At 31.2% G+C, this 25,558-nt stretch overlaps 1 protein-coding gene across 7 annotated transcripts in view; it reads right to left on the bottom strand.

Annotated features, from left to right (window-relative positions):
• LOC112462259 (cardioacceleratory peptide receptor-like) overlaps positions 1-25,558 on the bottom strand; it is a 67,704-nt gene that overhangs the window by 4,717 nt on the left and 37,429 nt on the right. For all 7 annotated transcript variants that reach the window (XM_025027941.1, XM_025027940.1, XM_025027942.1 and 4 more), the window contains exons 3-6: positions 13,378-13,513; positions 8,345-8,542; positions 5,757-5,851; positions 5,222-5,474 (exon numbers count right to left, since the gene is read on the bottom strand). In XM_025027941.1, coding sequence (XP_024883709.1) covers positions 5,222-5,474; positions 5,757-5,851; positions 8,345-8,542; positions 13,378-13,513 — 682 coding nt within the window. The remainder of the gene's footprint in view (positions 1-5,221; positions 5,475-5,756; positions 5,852-8,344; positions 8,543-13,377; positions 13,514-25,558) is intronic.

Here is a 25,558-nt window from a genome sequence, read left to right as displayed (position 1 = left end):
TTTTATTAAATACTTCTTTAATGTACATTTATTACATAAATAAAAAAAGGACAAGAAATATTTTATATAGCCATTTGTATTATATTTCAATTACTTTATTCAATGAAGCAAACACACTAACATGATTATTAGTTGTATTTATTCTTGTAATACGCCAAATTTAGTTTAACATTGCGAAGCCCATCCATTCATATCAGCTCAATATTAACTGATTGTTGTAGTATACATATATAGTTACACGTCAAAGAAATTAAAAGACGAAATCAGTTCAATAATAAAAATCAATGTTGTCGGTGATTATTAATAAAATAGTTAGTACGTGTGATTATGAAGATAGATTATATGTGTGTGCAATCATTGATCGTTTTGATCGCTTATAATTCGCAAATTATTGGTATTATTATTCGCGATTTTGGTATTATTTTCCTACTAACAAGTAACACACTATCCAAGTGTCACACGCCGATTTTTTTGAAACTGTGCACACATGTAGAACTTCGAAAAAATATTTGTGTCGTGTTTTTTTATTTTTACTCATAATGCGTTTTAAGAGTAGAAGCTACCCTCGAAATATTGACTTTCTCAATCCTATGTATAACAACCCTTTAGGCCATGCACGTTGCTGGTCAATTTTTTGTAAAAATAACTGAGAGATAGATATAGAGATAGAATTCTGGTGCAAAAACCATACGAGATAACGTACATGGCCTAAAGGGTTGCTATATACATAATATTTCGAGAATAGTTTCTACTTTTAAAACGCTTTATGAGCAAAAATAAAAAAAATAAAAAAAAACGACACAAATATTTTTCAGTTCTACATGCGTGCACAGTTTCAAAAAAATCGGCGTTTGACACATGGGTAGTGTTACTTGTAAGATCTTTTTTTCTACTTAATCTCTAAAATATTCTAATTAATATAAAATCTATTAAAGGAATTCACAATAATAGAATAATCTCAATGTAAATAATATATAATTAATATAAATAATATAAATAATTTTATAGTTATAAATAAAATAATTAATATTTAAGAAATTATATTTTAAAGAAAGATTTTTAACTAAATTCAAACATTTTGCCGCTTCAGCAAACGGATCGATAAATAGTAATCCGTCCAATGCATTCATCTCTGCAAACGCTTTTTACATCCGCGATTTAAAAATATATCCATTGAATTGGTTACTATGGCGATAAAACGTTCGAACCTTATAAAAGAGTTCAAGTCTTCTCCAAATCTCTTTTTTTCTTGAGAACGCCTTTGTTTGACTTCCGATACATTAATGAATTATCGTTTATTTTTAATTATCAAATAGACTACAGACAATAAAACGAAGTATTTGTTGATTATACTATGCCGGATATTTTATAATAATAGCATAAAGCATTTGATAATTTATTGAAATTTTAATGGTGCTAAAATTAATTCGGATTTTTTCTTTTTCTCCGTTTAAAGTTGAAAAACTAAACTTCTGTCGGGTACAATTTCGCTAAAGAAAAGTCCGCTTTAAATTTATCAGACAATTTCTCGCGGAAATTAAAGTCGGAAGCTGTTAGAAAGTCTTATATTGATAGATATTATTCGGGACGGGATATATAGCCTTCCTTCATTTTTTAATACGTCTGTGACCAAAAAGAGAGTTAAGAACTGCTTCTGTAACATCGATATTGGAAAAACTACTAACAGGGAAAAGTTGTCAAACGTGAAAATGGGTGAACATCTGACACACGATGGAATAACTTTTTTTTTAAAAAAAGCAAAGTAATTTCAAACGGTTCTCATGGCTAATTCACTTCTTGTTTGAGAACACTTACGCGAACTTTGTTTTTCCAATAACATGGCTAATGCATTAACGACAAATAAAAAAAAGAGTGAAAAACGATGTAATTGAATTCATTAATGTATAATTTTGGGAATGCTACCACATCTGTGATCCGGCAGAATAATTTAAGAAAATTGTCTTTTAAAGTGGTTGAAAGTGACATTACAGTTTACACTCGTTAGTTTGAAAAAGAAGATTCGCAACGATTTTAGCAAAATAATATAAAAAGACTCTTTGAAAAACTTTTGTAGGTTGTATGTGCAAATAAGAAATCCATTCCTTTAGCAATTTTAGCTCTTTTAAATTGATTTCATGAATATAGAACTTCTCAACATAATTTTATATTTGTTAATGTGTGAAAGGTAGATTAATTATTTAATAATATAAGGAATATATTTACAGGTTTAATGTATATGAAAAACCTAATATTTCTTATATTAATTGTTTGATAAATATAATTGCATGTACAGTTTATTAAAAGCGTATTAGCAATGGAATTTAAATAATTGGATATAATTATTAAATTTCTTAATACATAAAATTATTGCCTGGAATTTTAATAGCATATCCATCCACTTCTCTCGATGGAAAGTTTTCGGTAGAAATATTTTATTGTGTATTCTCGCATCTCGTTACGATTTATTAAATTAGAAACTGTGTGGTATTTTTCACCGTGTTACGGTCGATGATTTTACAACCGGAAAATTCGATTAAACATGAATCGGACAGCTTGTTCGATTCGTCATTCGCGATAAGTGCGCACTGCGCACCATTGTAATAACCGATCAGAATATATGAACGTTTTAAAAGGAAGCAATAAATAATTGCATTGTGCATTTCCTTAACAATGAATAAACGTATTTGTTATTAAAGGGCGATATATTGTCGGCGTATAAATATAAATATAATACGTATATTAGCGCAATTCTTTAATCTGATAGTACTAATTTTATTAGCAGTTCTGAAATGAGTAGTTAAAAGAAGATTTATCTTGTTACGTAAAAACTTTATTCTTTAAGAAATTCATAAACGCCGGAGTGAAACTAACATAGAAACTAAAAACGTATAATTTTTATGCTCTTATCGAGCATAAAGTTTTAAAAATACGCGCGAATCTTATATTTTATTTAGTATAAAATTTTTATTATTGTTTTTATTATTATTATTATTTTATTATTATATATATTTTTGTAGTAAAATTCTTATTATTATTAAAAAAGAGAAAAGCATTTTTATGCCCGCATAATAACGAGATATTAAAACTATCACTTTTAGGGTAGAAAAGATAATTCTCTAAAATTATAATAATTTGAAAAATGAGTACCGAGAAATTTTAAAACAAAAATGTAGGAAATTTAATTTGCGATATTTTCGAAAATGTGATGTAGTTTAGTTTTAGATATCTTCCATAAAATGGTATTAATATTTATAACATTGTAATAATTCTTAAAGATTGATATATATATATAATTATTAGAGAATCTTTATTCCAATAGCAATAAGGTTACTAATTTCGCACAAGCTATCAGTAATAAGAAAATAATTTAATAGTAACGTGTATTATTAATACAATTATAATATGAGATAAAAATTCTACATATTTTTCTGCTGTAGTTAAATAGAAGAATTTCTCGAAATATGGAAATATACGGTTCCTTTATTTCGAGGTATAGAAAGTAAAATAACGCATCGAGCGCAACTGCAATACACACGCAATATATTATGCGCATAGCAATCTCAAATCACGAAACAAGAATACGTTACGGCGTTCGTTGCACACAAATTCACGTAGCATACGTAACTTTCTTTGTTTCGTCTTTTCTGATCTCAGAAAATACCAAAGAGGAATTCCACCGGTTTCTCTATAGCGCCGTCGGAATTCGCATCTTCGTCATCAGTTAAAAAAAGAAATTTTATCGTCGCCGATCGCAGAAAACGAATTTGATTAGTGATTTCTTGTGCACGTTCTTCAGAGTTGAAGGAGTTAAAGGAGGTATGTTACTTTCGCGGAAATGGCTCATCGATGTTCTTATATATACGACTAGGACTGCGATCAAAATGCTATTAACGTGAAGTAAAAAGAACGAATAATTGTGACGATTGCTAAAAAAAAAGCGATTATTTCGCGATTAAATTTAGAAATAATATATATCTTTGTCATAAAAATCATAAATTTAAATATGTATTAGTGTATGTTTGCGTGTGTATGTGCTATTAGATACACTATACTGTAATCAAGAACAATTCACGTTAAAAAAAAATCATGTCGTAATATGTTTCCGAATAATATACGATCAACCATAATCGTTTCGCTAGGAACTTTATATGTTTCTACGAAATAACTTCATACTGAGATTCCGCGTGCCAAGACAAATAGCACTATAAAAATGTTATAGATACAGTTTATGAGAACATTTATTGGGATTTAAAATATACACAAACGTCACACACACAAAACTAATAAAATATTTGTTAGATATACCTTTAAAAAAAATTCTCTTGAAAAACAGTTTTTTTCATGAGATTCCTATTATCGCGGGCATTAGAGCAATTCTTTTTTATACTAAAATGTCCATTACTTAACTACTAAATTGATCAAGTTAATTAAACTGAAGATGGTCTCATCTTTCGTGAAATAATTGAATAGATCTCATATTTTTTGCTTGTATTTTATTTATCATATCTAGTTTAGCCTACGCACGTTTCTCTCGGATAATTTGTATATACGATCCCTTCCGTCTTTGCTCGATTTATACAAAGGATATCGAATAGCAAGCGCGTTTGCTTATCTTTCTGATGCGGTGCGTCTTTTATGTCATGCAAATAAAACGGTTCACCAATTTCGTATCAAAGACGTAGAAGGAGCTAGAAACTTGTTACTTTTTACTGCCGCGAAGTAGACGCCTGCCGTCTTTCCGTTATTGTCGTTTACGACGAAGCACTCGTGTTGTATGTCAAAGGAAAAAAAAAGAAAGATCCGTACTTCAAAGTAGAATATATATATAATGGTTTGTCAAGACCTAAAAGCTCTCTTTATACCTATACGAACTGAGGAAGGAGTAACGAGTGATCATAAAATCATGCGCCAGACGTTGAAGTATAACTTTATGAAGCTTATATAAATATTTGACTAAAAATATTTTCTTGTAAACCTGAATTTCCTTTAAAGCAAATCTTTTTATGCAGCAATAGAATTGTATAATAACCTACTTTTTCCGGTACGATTATTTCTGCCGCTTGGTTTTATAAATGCGACTTTTTAGACCGAATAGAAACAATTTAAAAATTGTATCAATATTTTTTTTTATAAAGATATAATTCAATATCATGTATTATATGTAAGAATGACATCTTACGTTTATGCTATTTCTGAACGTGATTTATATCTTATATCTTACCGAATACTATGACGAAGGTCATTTTTACGGTCTTGATTTTCGCTCTAGGAATGAGTCCCCTCGAGGACGCCCTCCGAGTATCTCTGGTAGGTCCCTGACGTAGCGCTGCTCCTTGCGACCATATCGTGACCACGATGACCGTGTAACAGCCTCCTATTATCAGGGTGGGCGCTATAAAGAGACTGAAACTCACCAGGCTCATGTAGATTTTCCACTGAATCGGGCCCAAATCGATCCAACACTGCGTCGTATCCTACAAAACGATTGTTTGCGATTAGCTCGTTTTGTGAGCGCAAAAGCTTTTGCATTCTTATCTTTCGCATTCTCAAAGAATCTTTTTAAAAAATGAGAAAATAGTTGTGCATAACGTTGGCACTTTATCTAGCAATACATACGCTTTTGAAAATATAATATTCAAAAGTACAAGAGCATCTTCAAGTTTGAAATTCAAAGTTGATCTTTTCTTTAACAAAAATGTAAAAGAATGGCAATAGTTTTTTAATTGTTTCGATACACCCAGGAAATAGGCGTGTACCTGTATTCGTGTTTCTTCGTACAGGAATATGATCGGCATGCTGAACAATGCTGACAGCGCCCAAGCCGTAATCACCAAAGCTCGAGCTCTCCACCCTGCGATCAAAATTAATGCTTATCAATTAACACATTATAATATCAATTTTGTAATTAATAAGTAAAAAGATATTGTGGCAAGAATAATTGTGCTCAACGAGTATTAAAAGCGTGACGAGGAATGTTTATTTCAAATTTGTTTTTTTGATAAAAACATATTTTTTTGCGGAAAATCGACGCGAGCCTGCGCAACTTTGGACGCGACGTATGAAAGAAGCGTAGCTATTTTCGTGAATGTCGGGTTTCACGTCAACCGGCGATTCGAAAAAAACGAAAAGGAAACGCTATATAGCGAACGGTGCTCATGACAGGTCGCGAAACCGGTTTGAAAAATTGGGACGAAAATGTCTAATACTGCTGTAATAGGCTTGGAAACCTAAAATAGCAGTGTAGCGTGATATGACATAATTACAACACACCGAATCATTTATTTGGCTTCCCGGAGCGACGCAGGGAATGATATATATACGTGGCGATTTTTTATATTACGACACGTTATCGTTATCCTCATGAACGTCGTTTATTCTGCCATTTTTCCACAATATGTAATTATAGCAGCGTCAGCAATTTTCTTGGCTTGGAGACCGATATAAAAAGATGTTACATAACGCACATCATCGAGTCCATTAATCCTGCTATTATAATTACGGTGTGCAATTGATAATTGTAATTTGCCGATAATTGGAAGAATGATCGCGTACAGGAAATTCATAACGCAGTGAATAGATCTGGTATTAAAGCAAATCCCGGTTGAATATTATAATAGTTCTACAGTTTAATTATGTTCTCTTGTGGCCCTTCGATAATGCCACGGACATTTTAATCTCTGTTTAATGACATTGGAGAAACAAGCGCACGGGTTGTCATTAATGGACTTAATTTTACTGCTACCTACTTTGAATTCTAATCAGAATCATAATTAAAGCTTGTATAAATTAATATAAAAAGTGCTCAAAGTAAATCCTCGCCTGTGTATACATTTCGTTTATTAAACATTATCTTTAAATTTATTTTATCTTATGTATCTTTAATAACGCAAGTATAAAGTGAGTATCGCGTTTTTACGGTACGGCGTAATTTAAATTTTTCTCCAAACAAATTGAATCTGTTTTAATTTACACCGGTCGATGTAATATTGGAGATCGGGCTAATGGCAAAGATAATTCTTGTATTAATCCGCCGGCGATGAAGTATCGAGCGACGGTCGAGCGTGATTGATACTCGAGAAATTCAGACACCTACCAATTTCTGTAATTCCAGCTATCGACAAGCCACGAGAACATCGATGTACAGAAGGTAGAAGATAAATTTTATTCTAGGGTGGAATACCCGTAACGATTCGTGAGATGCCTCCGCGTGATAGACGATACGACCAGCAGAAAGATAAGAGAATCGGCGACGCTACTTTTTTTTCCCCCGTCCTTTATCTCGTCGCGGAAAAGGAGTAGTCAATAAAAAAAGAAAAGAGAACGTGCGCGATCGACGTCAAAGCGCGCGATATTAATTCTGAAAGGAACGGTGGAGATATTACGTCACAGATCATGAAATAATCAGGCCATCAATATATTGATAGTGTCGCTATCATGGAGAACACGACATTTCTGAAGAGAGTCTCGGATAGCGTCGATTTTTATCTCTGCTTTTTTCTCAGTAATTCTATCACGAGTTTCGCGAGTATAGAGACAGACGTGTGACGTCTGACACATCAGGAGAAAGCAATATTCCTTGACAGTAAATAGGAGTAGAATAAAGGATTGCCGAAGAATGCCAAAAGTGATATAAAAGACGAGGGCGGATACACTCCACCGTGCGGGTTGAACTGCACTCACCCCGTTAGTGTGTCGACTGGCTGATAGATATCGATAAATAGTCTTTGACTTGCTACGAGCACATATTGACACGAAATCGCGCATATTGACGTATCAGAAATAACTCCACTATCATATAGTTATGATTAGATTGGCGTAAAAATAGTGTCCGACTATTTTGTTTCTTTTCGTATTGCTAATTATAGATCTATAATTTTGTTTCGTGTTACATATCTTGCTTTAAAACTTATTCTCTTCTTAATTTATGTTAATATCGTTTCTGTTTATACTAATTTTCAAACATTTGAACTGAAAGTTTAAAATAAAGTTGTTTTTTTTCTTTTAATACATTTTATTCGGTTTGCAAGATTCTTCAGAATAATGTCCTTCTTCATGGAAATCTCTCTTTTATGAAATTTACATAATTCTGCAGTGACAATTTACTGCATTAAGCTGCCAAGCATTTTTCTTCTTTTTCTCCATTTATTAGATTTTCGGGCAGATAAGCAAAGATAGTCTTTTGACTTTGAGGAGTTGAATACTACTATTCATGCCTCGAATCGCGCTGCAATATATTCCACGAAGTTTTAACCGAACTATATTAATGAGTTTAGCTCGTCGATACCGCTTTGTAAAGGGATCCAACATTAAAGGCCCATGATCGTATGCGCGCTAATGTACTCACAGCTGCCGGAGAAGTTCATCGGACGGGTAATGGCGTCATATCTGTCGATTGATAGAGCCACGAGGACGTAGGTCGAGCTATAGGTTACTACAGCCTGCATAAACCTTATCAGTTTGCAAGCTATGTTACCCGCGTACCACGCAACAGTCGTTCTCCAGATTATGTCCGTTAGCACGGATATTAGACCGACCAGTAGATCTGCAACAAGATACATGGCGACGAAGTGTGATACACCATTTGCGAATGGAGTATACTAATTATCAAGATTATTAGTTCCGAGAAATCGCTGATGGATATGATACCTGGATATAGTCTAGATCAAGATACAGGCCACCTCGTTATTATTTCGAAGAATCTCTTCGTTCAGACTTAGATAGAAAGTTGACAGTGCAGCTTGTATTTTCTTTTCATTGTTACAAGAATTGATCATTAAACTTGTAGAAACTCGTCGACATCTTCATTTCAAGAGAATATACAAACCTTGAGAGTAAATAAACTTACATAAACCGTTACGTGATTTTTGGAGTTAATTAATGTGAAATAATTAATATATTGAGAGCGTGAGATTTTTGCAACTGTACAGACGTAGTCTTAATTAACTCGTGAAAACGTTTACGGAAAATACCATCTTTAACCGCGAAATAAACTCTCAGATATGTGACCGTTTATAGCTCGTTTCGATACTTTACGTCGCGTCGCTCTGCATTTACGCACGGTTTAAGAACTATCATGCGGAACGTAAAGTAGGATCAAATGTTATGTAATAATGTACATTGGTTATTTCGGCGATTTCTGTGTTGCGACATCTGTATCATAAACGTCGCGATAATAAGAAATTATTGAAGTAGTGTAAATTTTTTCATGAAGACATAATCACGTCATGTATACCATGTCCTGTAATATTTTAAATCGTAAAGTTTTTTTAAGGTTCATCTGAGAAAAGTAAGAATACAAAAGTTAATATTATATATACGGAACCTTTAGATTTATTTTCTTTATTCAAATAATATTATAGTATCCATTTTGGAATATATTTTTAATTATAAATTGAGATAATTAGAAATTTATTTACTGACGGATAGCATAAATTTATGGATTTATAACGTTCCTAAAAACAAATGGCATGTTGAATTTACAATATTCTGCAGAACACAAATTTCTTAATACCAATTTCAAAAGATATATATTATCAACGCTTCCCGGAATTGCTCTCGGTGAAAATTCTCGGAAAAGAGAGTGCACAGCTTCAATACCGTTAGTTTTCCAAATAAACCAGGGCTCATCCTCCTACTTTATTGCTCATATTTTATCGATAAAATAGAAATTCGATTACTATCGAATTATATCCTTGCGACTCGATAACACCGGTCACGATATTAATGTCGAAATTGAAAGCTCAAGTTGTGGAATAATTGCTTCAGCGTAAATATATGCGTTTGCGGAAATATGCCAGAAATAAATTAAATCAGAAAACAGTTTTTAGTAATTGTAATACTAAACACAGGATAATAGTTCTATATATCATAAATGACTGATGTTTTTTTTTCATCAAAAATATAAATTTTCTTATCTACGATTTTCACAATTTGAAACATTTTGGTGTTACAGGATAGATTAATGATTTTAATACAAAATTTATATAAATCCTATTTTTTACATTAACATGTAGAATATCTGTAATATTTTATGTGCTTTACGCAACGTAATAAATATAAGTCTTGGTGTATTTAATGTCGAGATGCCGCTGAGCACTTTCAATTTTCAAGATATCAGTTAGCAAAAGGATATTCTGATTGAAAATTCCAGAACACGCACATTTTCCATTTACGGAAGTCTTTCTTATAGGAATGATCAAATTTATTCGATTTAATGGCATTTCGCGAAACTCTCATATATTTCCGACTTAAACCGTTCCTAGGTAACGTTGAAATCCTTTAATACTTTTGTACTCCGTAACTTGTGGTCGGATTTTTCAACTTTTTTTCAAATTCTATTTGTCGCTTATCGCTCGCGTCCTATTTTAGACGACTGGTTAAAGCAGAAGAATTTTATTATTTAATAAAAATACATTTTAATTGATTATATTCTCTTTATTTGTTGATACACTGAAATGACAACAATAATGATTAATATAGAAATATTCACAATGCAATTAAATAAACATTTGAGACCCCGTAAACCTTTCTGCCGAGAAATGATTATTTAAAAAGAACTGTTTTTAAAAAGATTTAAAAAATATCTTTTTTTTTTATTTTTTAAAATTCTATAAACCCATTTCAGTCACTGTTATTATTAGTAATAAATTAAGAACACCTTTTATTAATCGAACATTTCGAACCTTCTTACTTATTAAGATTCGTATTATATCTATTTGCACAATTGATTTCTCGTAAAAATGAAGACAAAGATGGGAGAAAAAGATAGAATTGTAATTTTACTGTCCATTAGCGAAGCTTTATCGTTTCTTCGATAACTTTAGTTTACAAACGTAATAAGATCACAAATAAAGAGACTGATGATAAAGTTTATGCATTGACAACTTAATAGCAATTTGTTAGTTGACACTTAAAGATCATTTTTTACAAAACTTAAAAACTATATTTTTGCAGTTAAAAATTTATTGAACAAAGCTCTTTACAGAAAAAGGCTACAAAATTCGAGTGATAAAAATAGCTTCTGTTTAGATATTAATTAAATGTACATTATTAGAATATAGAGCTATAAATATAATATTATGTTATTATAATGCACACAGTGTGTATTATAATAATTATTATTACATAGAAATATTGCATTCTTTATGAGACAGTTTCTAAAAATAATAATGACAAATAAAAATTCTATATTTTTATGTATATATGTTATATATTACGTAAAATATTTTTTATCAAATACTACTAATATATCTTTAAAAGCAAACAATTTCTTTCACAAGTATGCTTCACATTTTTGCCGCGCAAGAATACAACATTGTTACTTAGAGAGACTCTTTTTTCTTGGAATAGGGCGATGTCGCACGTGTATTGCAAAGCACGTTTGTAGTGACAATTTTTGTCAGAAATATCCCAATAGATATTCTTAAATCTAGCTTGATGTAAAAACATATTTTCTAGATTCTACACAATCTACACGACATTTCTGTAGGCATTCCTTGTCGCTAAATCAGCAAAATATCATATTATGTTTTGTTATTATTTATTGTACAAACACTTTTGTAAGAAATTGAATAACTGATAACTAATTAAAATTCTGATTTCCAAATCATTTAGTATCAATTCTTAAATAAATACAACAATTTAAAAAATATTTCTTGCATTTTTAAAAATATCTTCTAATATATTTTAAAAACAAATATTTTAAATATATATTTTTTAAATATATTAATTTATACTAATTTCTTACATATTTTGAAATAAAGACGAGTTTACTACTTAACTAGGATATATCCTGTTGTTTTCTCATGATAGTTTAATTATTTTTATTTACGTATAGTGTTTTAAATGTTTTTAACAATGTTTATGTGACAGTAGTAAAATATTTTCTTACAACTGATTTTCAAACATTAAGCTGTAGAGTGTAGATATATAAAGTTTACTTTAAAGTGTTTTCAACTGTCACCCAACAAACATCTTTGTGATACGCCTGTTATAAAATGCATATTTTTCCTCGTATTTTCTGTGACATATTATTTTATGCTATGCATAAAAGACATTCTTTCTCTTCCGTCTCTAACGTCGTCAGACGTTAACTTAAATACATTGCTGTCGGCTTTTACTGTCGTAAGTTATTATACGAATAATTGCAAGAAAAATAGGCAGTATTAGCCGTAATATAATACCGAGAGATTTCGTGAAAACGTGACCACAATAACATATATATGTGACAAACTGACGGTGTTTTCATATATGGGATAAAAAAGTGAGGTAATTTAGATCATGAAAATTAAATTCTATCACATATACCGAAAGTAAAAGTTGAAATTTAAACTGAAGAGCAGTAAAAAAGACGATCTATTTCTTTTACTTTATCGTTGAATGCTTTCTGGCGCAAGTACGAATATAGACATTATAGTTGGTCCGATATCTTTTATTAGCGGACGTATGTGAACAGTAAACTTCGTTATTGGACGTTCAAGTTGGTTTATGTTATACCAATTTCTCAGTGCAAAACTTTAGAAAAATGTTAAATGTAGATTGTTTTTGTTAATTATGATAAGTAGACACTGAGAAAAAAATGTTCAGCATTTTAGTAAATATTAGTTTGCATACAACTGTGACTCCATTTACTAAAATGAAGAAAATTTTCTTTATTTTATTAAACGGAGTCACAGCTGGTACGCAAAATAATATTTACTAAAATGCAGAAAAATTTTTTTTCAATGCGTATACTTGTATTTTTAAGTCAATATTGCAACACTTGTGTAAATATTAGAAAGAAATTGGTGTAATATTTAATCATTCACATGATTATCGCGATATTACAAAGAAAATATATTTCTATTAATATTATTTCGCTTGTGAGGACAAATACACATATACACATCTTCGATCAATACATGCAAATAGTACTCAGCATTGGGATACGAAAAGATCTTACGCCACATACGTGCGATATCGTTCGTTTCCTATATTCTGCACATAAAGATACATCAGCGAAAAAAGAAAAATAAATGTTTATCTACAAAACGTGTACATGAAAGAGGACGCGCTATCGTATCCCCCAGGACCCCCAGAGCCTGAAGCGCAGATATCGGGAGCGAAGGTTTTTGGGAGAGACGAACAGTAGTCTGTCCACAATTCTCTTTTAGACAAATATTGATAATGCGGAAATGAAACAGAATTACGATCAATACGCTGTTTTATTATTTAAACCGCGTTATTATCTTCTCTAGCTCCATTGGTTGTAGAAGAATTTTTAAAAATTACGTTAATACACGTAGTGGAATTCTTTATCTAATCTAATGTGTCCTTACAAAAGATATCAAGGCATTGAAATTTTCTTAATTATACGTTATTAAAAATAAAGACACTTACCAGCAAATGCCAGTTGCATGATGAAGAAATTCATCCGAGATTTTCTACGTTTTCCCAGTAAAAGTCCGGCGAGGACTGCAGTGTTACCAGCGACTATCACTGCAAATAGTAGCCATAGCACCGCAAATTGCTCCGTCTGTAAGAAGAAAAGCGTTTCTTTTACCTCTGTGGATTCTGTGAAATTAGCAGTTTTATTTATGTAATTTAGCGGCTTTATCTAATTTAATTGGCAGAGTTCTAGTTCTTTTCCAAAAAGATTTAGAGTACCTAATATGCCGCAAAAAGAATTTTAGCGAGTAAATGTAAAAAATAAAAATCCAAAGATATATGAGATATCAGTTTAATTATTGTTGTACAAAAATACGTAATAATCTCTTATTTTAATTAAAATCAATTTCAGTTATTTTTATCTGTTTTACATTTAATTATCAAAAATTTTTTTAAAAACTTATAGGTATTTCTTTTTCTTCCTTTCTTTCTTCAAAACTCTTTAGGAAAGAATTAACATTCAATCCATTATATATCTAAACTTTGAAAATAAAACATTAATTTTACACACATTTTTTGTTTAATTTTACAAAAACTATTTGAAAGATTTGAATTATTTTTTAAAATAAAATCCAAATTATTCAGATCGCGAATTTTTCTACAGTGACGTCTACATGTGTATTATAATATTCGCACACGAAACCACAGTTTCACAGTAAATTCAAATCTTCGTAAATAATATAATAATAAATTGACACTTAACTATGTGTGTGTATTTGTATTATGATTATATTTCACAATTTGAATGTCGATGTGACAGAATGTTATTTACTGATTTGCATATACCGGGTAAACAGTTGATTTGACGGTCGATAGACAATGCCTATGGTCTCGTACATGTTGCTATGTAACGAGAGAAATGTGTGAGTGTTAATTTCAACATCGTTTGCATAATATACCATGCTTAATATGAATAGCAAACTGATTTGCTCGATCATAGAGGCGACCAATATGAAACACGATACATGACTTTACCAAAATGGACCGGCAGGGTGTATCCCTATAAGTTTTTAATACGATTTAACGCTTGTACATTTTATTTTAATAGTAACAATCGACGATAAACGGTTGCATTTTAAAGTATACATAGTAATAAATCAATTAATAAAATTGAATGCTTGTGCAGAGATCGGCGCATTTTATTAATAATGCCACTCAAATATCTCGGCTGCATTGCGACATGGGTTGAGAATGCAACTTGAATCTAATTATTTTAACTGGCACACGAAGACAATCGCAGTAATTGCCAATAAAAAAATGTAGCATTTTTTATTTTCAAGAAAAAAATAGATTGTATAATAAATTCATCTGTAAGATATCAGGGAAACAACTGCTCCATTTTAGTATCTTAAACTTTTTATTTTGTTTAAAAGAAAAAATAAACATAGTGTTATATTAAATAATAAAATAATTCTATTAATATTCTTTTAAATAATAAAAATAGGATATGACTAAATTATTATATATAGACTTTTATAGAATGATATAGATGACGTACAACATCGGAATTATGTATAATAGATGCATGCCATATTTTGAATAAAACTTATGGAGATGTTTGATCCATATATATTAATTAAATAAAGCAACTGAATTTTTAACCGATGATCTTAGTACCATGAATTATTTTATGGGTAAAATTTAGCAAAATAACACGCATGAATAGAACTCGCTTTCAGTGTCTAGCTTGTCACAATACGGATTGTGCCTTTCGGCCCGAGAGAATTTACTGGCACTGGTATTTCTTTCCCAATGGGTGTGTGAATTACTTTGGTATCCACCCATCGGAGAAAATGTCGCCGAATCGACGAAAATCGTGGACCACGAAACTGCGTATTCCATTTGTCTCCCTCTCTTTTTTCTCCGCACTCAGCACTAAATCTGTGTTTCGTTCGGCAAACTGCGAACTATGAAAGAGACAATTTAGATCATTCGATTTCCTGATTCGCCGGGAATCGCGGGTATCGAATATGACATCGGAGCGTCCGCGGGTTTATCCGCATAAATTGTTATCCATTTGGCCGCGACTAATTCTTCACTGTAACTAATCCACCAATAGGCTTTATGAATTTGATTTATGGGGCACGCATAAAACGTTTAAAAAACGCTTCAAAAAATAAAACTTTGTTAATACATTAAAGACAATAATCTCGAAATGTATGAAATATTGGTGAAAGTTGTTACTTAATTACATTCATTGATATTTAGACTTTTTTAAATAATATATCCGTACATATAATAATTATAATATCATGTAATTTAAATTAGTCAGCAAAGTGATGTTTGAATTGAATTTCAATCCTTTTCCTCAAAGCGTTTGTAGATAAATATTTAGTGAATTTTTTTATGAGATCAAACTTAGAAGCGATTTTATGGAACGACAAGAAATATAGTTGCACGAAAAGTCAGTAAAATTTTGCAATAAAACTGATGTGACAGAGAAGGACGTTCCACAGATAAGTCAAAAATAGTTTTTATAATACAATAGGAAGCATTGTTCGCGTTTTGTTGAAAATGTTTTCCGTTGCAAATGATGATAGTATTTATCATGTTCCAAGACTTTTTTGTTTCCGCATATTACTGCCTAATAACTTATTAAGATATATACAGCATATTGTGTGTTGTCAATATGGACAAATATAATTATGCATTATAACATTAAATAATAAACATTAAATATGTGTATTCGATTGGATACAAAACATTTTAAAAATTATTTGTCCAAAATAATCGGATTTAACAAAGGAGATTTTATATATTACAGTTGTATAATTAATTTTATTACGGCAGAGATTTTGTTTTTGAAATGCTTATGCAAAGTGCTACAGGATCTATAGATACTATGATATCCATTAATTTCGTGTATTCCATGTGTACTACTGTTACTCATAAACTATATATACCTCGATATCGATTAAATTCGATTTGCGGTACCAAGAGCCGGGAGAAAGTGACACAATGTCAGTGGCAGAATATCATGCGTACATCGCGAATCGCGATTTTCCGTTTGTATCCGGTCTGCGCCGTTTTCCGGTACCAAATGCAAAATGCAATTACTCGTATCAAGCTCAACATCGATCATCCGATAAAGTTGATTCTGAGTTTGTCGAGCGTGAGATTCGTACGTAAAGTTTTGGACCGCGGTCGCGACCTCGACGGTTACACTTCTATCATTCTGTACGGTATATATATTACTGCATTACTGGACTACAATACAAAACGTGCGGAGAATAATCATCAGCCAAGCGAGATGAAAGATCCATATTGCTAAAAATATATTACAATTTATTTTATGAATCTGACATTGTATAATATATTTAAATTAGTTTTGAAAGAATCACTGAAAATTTGATTAATTATTTTAAATAATCATCACTAACTTCAAATAATCCTGTTTCACATTTATTTGTTTTGTAATAAAGAAAGCTTTAAAACTTAAAAATTCTTTTTCGCCGAAATATTACCTTTTTTATATGATTATACGTAGCTTCATAAATAATTAACACTATAGTACCGAAATGTGTAATTGCATCTTAGATACAGAAATAGATACATTATATTAATTAATAACAAGATTAAAATAGAACAATTTGTTTAATTTATGTATCTTTACATTATCAGAATTTTTTACACAAAGTACGCGAAAAATAATCTTCTTGTACTCTCTAATTTGCATCGTTTTACATTCCACTCGATTTATCGTCGCGAGTCATGCGTGAGGCCACTTAAGTCACGCATTTTGCATGTACGTCGTGTATGGTAAAGGTTCAGCCGTCGATCGCCGGGCGATTGTTTATTACTGTATGACTGGGGGGCGCGAATGGGATCGCGTGACCTGCAAGATGGTGCTTGTCGGAAGCGTCGAGACGCCCGTTTCGAACAAGAAGTTTGATGATCGATAGAAATTGATAGCGCACGCACGGAGCAAAGTTGCGAACACGCTACCGGCAGCTTCGCAGTTTCACTCCGGTCATCATCGAAATTAACGCGATAATATCGCGTCTTTGATGTCTATAACTGTTTGAAATTAAAATGAGTTTTTCTAACTCGAAAGATAAACTGCGGATACGCTTGAATATCAAATTTAATTTTTCTATAAAATAGAGGAATATTGAATTCGCTATAACATCAGTGTTACAATAATGTGCAACTCCACGTCATAATATAATATATTTTGAGATGTTCTTGTGCTCCATTTTTGTTATTCAATTTAAATAAAAGATCTCCACTTTTAAATATACTTTTACAAAAATTCAGAAAAATTATACTTTAGTTCGAGGCTTTTAATCGTTGATACTAATTACGGGTTACGTTACGTTAAACATTCGCGTCTTTTTTGTTTTTTTGTTAGTTAAATATGCATTCTAGTAGAAGTAGATTATACGAAAAAATTGGCGCCTAATTTTCTTAAGCTTGTGTATTATGATATAAAATATTAAAGTAACACATGTGTCTATATACAAAATATCTTAACTTCAAAATATCAATAATGGTAGAGAATTTGAGATGCAGCGAAAAATTAAGCATATATCTCTCTCTATTATTTTTTAGTCAAAGAAGATTAGCCATTTTATTTGGAATTTAAGCGTTGTACATCACTTTATGCATCTATTTAAATATGCACTTTGACAGACCACATCAAAAACATGAATATTGTATTCTCCCGAGAGAAATTTGAATATTAAATTTGAATATTAAAACGAAAATATATGTAATGCAGAATGTTTCACTTAATATTGCGTTAATGATAATTTGATGAAATTCTCGAGTTAATTATAGAATATTTATAATTTATAATTTATAATTGTTTAATTTATAAATATGCGGAATATGCCACAAATTAAAATTATTTTAAACTAATTTTTGTATATTGATTTATATGGTTTCGTTATCTATCTTATAAAATCTATTTTTAGAAGAAAGCTCTTATTTTCTATAATTAATTATTCAAAAATTATTGACGCTTTAAAATTTCTATTGATGGAAAATTGATTTTAATTTGGTCAAAGACTCTGCCATTAAAATATACAACAAAAAAAGGGGCACTCTGTACGAGAACATAAAATATCTTCCATTTCGTAATTATGTATCAAGGATGTTCTATTCCAGACCAAATAATTAATTCTGCTTTTAATGACATCTATATCTAATGAGTAATGATAGATAATGGTGCTTTCCATCATTTCCTCCGTGAACCGAAAGATACGTGAAAAGACGCGTTTCAGTTCTAGTGCATCTCGTGTCAGCCACAAGATATTTCCTGACATATCCAAATCAATCGATAACAGCTATGTCGACACTATCTAAAGTAGATCCATACGATACTTCATCGACGGACGACGCGACGGGGATAAATGGCACTAACGAGATGACAGGCTTTCATCCACGCGATTCCCACCATCATCCCGTGTACTTTATAAAGCACTTAGCCATATTACAGCGTAATTTCGTCGATCGTAAAAAATTACCTTGATTTACGGTCTCGTTTCGCCGCGCGGATACGTGCCGACAGACTGTGCGCTGTGCGCTTTTCGCACACGGCATCGGTGAAGGAAAGCTAACGGCGAGCGGCGACGTTAACCCATTTAATCTACCATAAACGAACCGTTTTTACTCCCTGTAAAAATCTGTTGCGCGTAATTGAGCGTTGGTATAACCCGTCGAGTGGCAAACCGCTGTTAAGTGGTTCCACGCCGGTTTTACGAAGCACACATGGGCGAAGCCGATAAGTGTAATCCGTACAAAAGATTGATGCTGGCTTAATATGTATATAATAATATTAACGAGTTATTAATTAATGTTCCCTTATTCAGTCAATTGCTAATTTCATAAAAAATTTAATTAGATATAAATATCATACAATTATACCTAATACCAAATGCACGTGAGAATAAGTTCCAATTAATCTACAATTTTATAATAAAATAGAGAAATAAGAATCATCATTAGAATTATAAAATTTATCGTAGCTTTGAGTGCGATTATTTAAACGCAAGTTCTCACGTTTGCCTGGGTGAAAATCTGTTAAATCTGTGCAATCGCATCGAGCGGGTGCGTTTTGCTGCTTTATGGGCGGCATTGAGAGGCCGCGATAACGAGAGAAAATTGTTTCCAAAGAGAGTTTACAATGTATACAGTGTCGGGTTTTTACGAGCTGTCGTAAGGAACAACGTCGTTCGCATGTGCGATTCTCTCTCTTCCTCTTGTTACTCACTCATAATTCAGAACGCGTAATTCTTGTGCAGTGCTGTAATAATCAGAACGAGTAGGTTATTTGCCTGAAAGAAGTACGTGTTTATGTCTGCTCTTCCGAGAAAAGAAAAAATATTTTAAAAAATTCAAGGCAGAAAATTAACGGAAATTTGAAACAAATAAAATATGCAAAGTTTAAAATTTGTTTGAATTTACGAGTGAAATAGTTATAAATCTAATCTAAAATAAATTTAAACTTTAATTTGCAATGTAAATCAAATTCAAACTTTACGATAATTTTTTATTGAACCTACAAACCCATTTTAAGAGATAAAATATTACTTTTTTTAGAAGCATAAAACAATGATTTTAGTTTTTTCTAATATCTTTGAAGTTATTAAAATTCGAAAAGATTTAGATTTAGTCATAAAGTAATAGAATCAGAATCTAATAGGAGATTTATTTAAAAAATAAGAAAAGATTAAAATATTACGAAAGTATTTGAGCACAATTTCATTCAGTTTACACTGTTAAATTTGTAATGTCAAATTATACTCAATTTGAGTCATTTTTAACCATTCCTATAGGCCCTATAGTATAGGGAATTCGCTACTGTTTCTACTCAATACGTCGCTATAATTTAACTAAAACAGTGTTAATTAACCTAAACCAAGTTAAAATAATACTGTTTTGCATTAAAATAATAAATTTTGACACTTGTGGTAATTAACAAAGTGTAAACTCAAGGTACTGGTTCAAATTTCAGTCTTTAATACTTAACAGTGTATGTTTACATATTTTTTTCGTGCGGCTGAGTTACTGTTTTAATTTTAATACATGAAATGTCGTTTCTACTGTTCTCGGAGAACGGGTACAATTTTGTATTTTGCCGCAGGCGTGGGAATAGCTATAGTTACGCTGGGCGCAACAACAGAAATATCTATATATAACGAGCGGCGTCGTATAATCGTAACGAGCTACGGTAAATCGTCGTCGAGCGGCAGCCGTGATAATACTGTCTTCGAGAAAGATCTTTAACCACTGCAGACGGTTATGTGAAGAGTAACGAGTCGCTTGTAATTTGTAATTCGTAACGACTGAGAAAAAAGCATAAGCTTAACGATGTCGCTCACTTGTATTAATAAGGAGAATGCACTCTTGGATATACGCCAGTCTCTTGCATAAGTAAGTCCCTAATGAACGAGTATTGGCTTTTAGTACTTGATATGCGAATCGGTGGCCCTAAACATAAAAAGCAAATAATTGAAAGCGATGCTAATATAAGCTACAAAAAAATTTAAATCTGCTCTAATGATAAAAATTCAACGATTTAGTATGGCAATGACGTAACACACATTTTTAAGAATTTGAGAAAATTATTCTTAATTGAGTCGTTTAAGATCGATTTTTTCAAAAGATTAAAACAAAGCGAGTTCAGTGTTTTTATGAATTTTTCAATTAATACATTTGAGAAAATTGCATTAAGCAAGAAAAGAACAATGATTTCTCAATTGTCAATTTGCATAGTTTGCTAAGTTTTCGAGAATTAATTCCAAATCGCGTGCGGTGTTTGCGCTGTGAATCATAACAGTTATGGTTACAGCCGACAAATTGTTTGCATTTTGTGATAGAATATTTATTCTGCAGTTTGTTGTAATGTTACAATATTGTATATCTTTAAGAGAATTGATAAGCCATGCACTGAAACTGACCTTTCATGTATTTTCTTTTGCATAGATACACATAGAAATTTGTCTAGTTTATTGGTTGCGTGCTTTATTTCTGCACATATAAATATATACATAGAACTTTGTTTAATTTGTCACTGTTAGCGTGTTTTTTCTGTATGAGTACACGTAGAAATTTATATACTTTATCATTGATTGTTAATAAAAATCAAGAAATTGTTGATCAAAAGTCATAAAGCAAAAAATTGTATATTACTTTTATTTATTTTTACTAATTTTTGGTAGTATACATATATTGTGTATCAAAATTATTGCAATTACCATTTGGTTTTCATTTATGTCTACGTACAATGCATAAAACATAAAGATCTCTTTAAATAATAAGTGCCACCTAACATGTTACAATGATTAATTTTGCGCTTGAAAACATAAAACTTTTAACCGTGCGAAATATAATAGCAGTCAGAGCAAAGAGACATATAAACCACGTTCTCTCTTCCGCGACACGAGCATCTTCCGCTGCTTCTGGCATGCTTCACCTCGTTTATTTTCCGGAAAATTTTTATTCAGGAAAACGTTTTTAAAACTCGTAAACCATTAAATAAATAGTTTTGACTATGATAAAATGTCATTTAATTTAATTTTAACTTCTCTAAACAATATTTATGATACATTTATAGATGCTGCAAATTCTGAAAATAAATAAAGAATTCTGATTCTTTTTAATGTAATTTAAAAAAAAATTATAAATCTCCAACTTTATCATATAGATGCGAAATATTTTTTCTAAAAATTATTAAAAAAAGATAAAGTTTTGTCTCAATATAGATTTTTTTTTGCTTATTTTACCGTATTTATTTTACTTTAGTATCTTTTTTATTATTTATTATTCGTTTTTATTTATGAAAAACTATTAGCAAAATAGTATAACATACAGATGTATTATAGCTTCAAGGTAAAACAAATCCAATGCAAGAGAATATTTTATTTTATTTTTGTTTCTTTTCCTATGTCGTAAAAAAGACAAATGATCGAAATTCTTTTTTCCTTGATAAACTTTTTTATGCTTAATGCTTGTTATTAAATAAGAAATGTCAAATAATTTTGTAATTAATATTATAATTTTATAGGCAAACACATTAATTTAATCGGTAATTTGATTAATATGACATTATAAGTATTAAAAATATGAAAAATATGAAAAACGCATTTTTTATTTTTTTACATATTTGTTGTGCCACATTTTAATTTTGTTATGCATTTTTTCCACGTACTTGCGATTTTTATATTCGCAAGCAATTTTACGGAATGTAAACTCCTCGAAAATAAAGCTTTTACGGTTCATTTAAATTGACATTATGTGTATTATAATGCAATTATGTAAATGCATCGCAAAGTTGAAACAAAAAGAAAACATTAATTTTGTTTAAAATGAATATGATGACGAAATTATATACATAATCGTAATTTATACACTTTGCGTTCCAAAATGATTAATTAAACTTTCTTATAAAAAGGACCATTGAATTAAATCATTTTCACAAAGTGTTATGATTCTAAATTGCCTGCGCAGGCAGATTTTTAGGCTGAATTCAATCTATACGAGCAAACAAATTTTCGATATAGAGAGCTTTATAACTTTTTCACGCTATATGTAAACATCTTATCTGAATTTCTTTCCTCGTTCGCGACACGATAAAACGGCAGCACTTTTGTCGTGATAGGGCTTAGGACCTCAGAAAAACGACCGTCTTGCGTATATGGAATTCGAGATAAGCTTCAGGAAAAGAAGAAAAATTTATAGGTTATGGACTTTAGAAAAAAAACTTGTTTTCTCTATTTCTAAAAATAAGGTTTGTTTTTAAAGAGAAAAACAATTCTCGGTTATTGCAATCATGATTATTATCTAATAATTACGTTGCAAAATAAAGATAAGAGAATTAATTAATTTTTAGAAGGTCACAGAATCTTTTTTTAAATGACAAAAATTTCGTTTTAGGAAAAAAAATATATATATGTTTATAAACAGATGCAAAATGTAACTCATTTCGAAACGTTATAACGTCTCGCGGTCCTTTAAAGATTAAATCTATGCAAAAAAAGATATTTTAGGATAATTAAGATGTGTGTTTAATAGAAGTATAAGATAAAATTGATACATTTTTATTTGCAAGTTCTTATCTGAGTTCACCTACTATCTATTATTCTATTTCACTATCTTCTTGTAGATTCAAACAACAACAAAAAAGAATGGCCAAGAAAAATAAGACTTTATATTGTCATCATAACTTGCTGAAAATCCTGTAAACCGAGCAATTCATGTATACTACTAACAGTACATGTATTCGTATAAAGAACCTTAGCGATAACTATATTGAGCAACCAAATAGACAAGAAAAATTTCTCGAGAAAATTGCAATCTTCTTTTATTTTAGTACTTTTTTCTGGAGTTGGGAAATTATCGTAGTTTGTGAGATGGCTTTATAGAAAACTTTCTGCGCTGAACGTAATACAGTCGAGGATGCTGTACGGTGCGTTTCCGACAATAGAGAAAAAGTGACGTAATCGTGAGATATGCGTGCCATCGGAACACCGATGCTATGCCCATTCGTATTCTTCACGGACGAGATCTTCGCGATATCCTCGAGTTTACGAGATGCCAGATCCAAGGCAGCATCGTGGATTTGATTCAATTCTCGGGATAGAAACTAGGAAGAAGCTGAAAGCTACTATCAAGTTGCTTCGCATTCTAAAATTTTTGTGTTTTATCCTGCTCACTTACGCGAAGACGTTTCTTATACGTACTTAAAATCTATTGTTTATTCTCTACATGTTCTCGTTGGAAATAAAATCCACATTTTGAAAGCTTGTCCTTACTAATTTTGTTAAACCAAAGAGTAGTTGACGAGTGTTATTAAAGCGTTGTAATTGTAATTATAAAAGTTTCGACGGGAAATAATTAAGAATTTTAATCTTACCATGATGGGATAATAATGATGTTCATGAATTTTTGTCTTTCATGTAAAAGACCTCAATTTTTCTTTACTTTAATGTAAGATATAAAAAGGTATACATTTGTTGATCATGATTTAATTATCGAAGGTATAATGTAACATATTAATTTCTGCAAAATATCTTGAATTTTCACATCATACTTTTGGAACTAATGTCTAATAAAAAAAAAAGCTTAAAAAAGTACAGCACTGTAATTTGACACGATAAATAAAATATTGAACATTATTATTTCAAAAATTTGTAACGGTTAATCAGGATTAAGGATTACTCTTCGTCATAATGTAATCTTGCAAAGAGATCGGGTTATCTCGTGAGACCGCAGGTACCGAGGAGGCGAGATGAAGAATCGGAGGAGCGTTCGTAAAACGGTCGACGACTGACTTTTCATTTCAATCTCAACGGCAACGAGGTAGCGACACCCTCGTTTCATCAGGTCCTTCGAGATGACGAGCACGCTGTGGAGAACGAGCCGTTTCGGCTCGTTCTAAGGTCGACGACACGCGGTCTCGAAATGGCAGCGTAATAACAGGCTCGCGCAGAGGCTCATGTAAATTTTTGCACCCTCCCGGTACTCACCTCTCGTGGTGGCACATTCGCGTCTTTATTCCGCGCTGCATTTACCGACTATACTGTTATACGGAGTGCGCTGCTCTTTATGACGCGCATCTCGTTTTATTTATTTATTAATCTTTTTTTCGGTGGCATAATTTTACCTCGCCGCATCGGCGTTACTTCACCAGCTCGCCGACTTTGCACATTTTATACCTCGATTACTTTGCCGGTGCGCGCAAAAACTCGTTACACTATCCAACAAACGAAATTGACATGCCTGTTTGCAATTCCTTTTTCAATTAGTAAATCTCCGTAAATTGTCGTCACGATTTTACAAGACATTTCCTGAATTCGTTTACATAGATTTGAACAATTTAACATTTGCGATTTATAAACTTCGTCCATAAAAAAATAGCTTTTGATAAAATTTTGTGATGCAGAAGAGAGTTTTTATTATTTATGAAATGAAAACTGCAAGAAAATATTGATTGTATTTTTTCTGTTCTTACGTTTGGTTGACATTATTTTTATCGATTTTACATTCGTAAAACGAAATGTATTGAACTTAACGCGGAAACGCACGCAGAATAATAAAACTGTGCGCATTCAGCGAAATAAACTTTTATTTTTTATGATTTGTGGAAACTTTACATGTGGAAATTTGTCATTTTATCAAAAACTAGATT

Source organism: Temnothorax curvispinosus, unplaced genomic scaffold (genome assembly GCF_003070985.1).
Source record: "Temnothorax curvispinosus isolate PA1 unplaced genomic scaffold, ASM307098v1 QBEX01012135.1, whole genome shotgun sequence".
In the NCBI taxonomy this organism is placed as follows: Eukaryota; Metazoa; Arthropoda; class Insecta; order Hymenoptera; family Formicidae; genus Temnothorax; species Temnothorax curvispinosus.
Note: the sequence above shows the minus strand (reverse complement) of the source record. Positions and strands in the feature narration are given on the sequence as shown.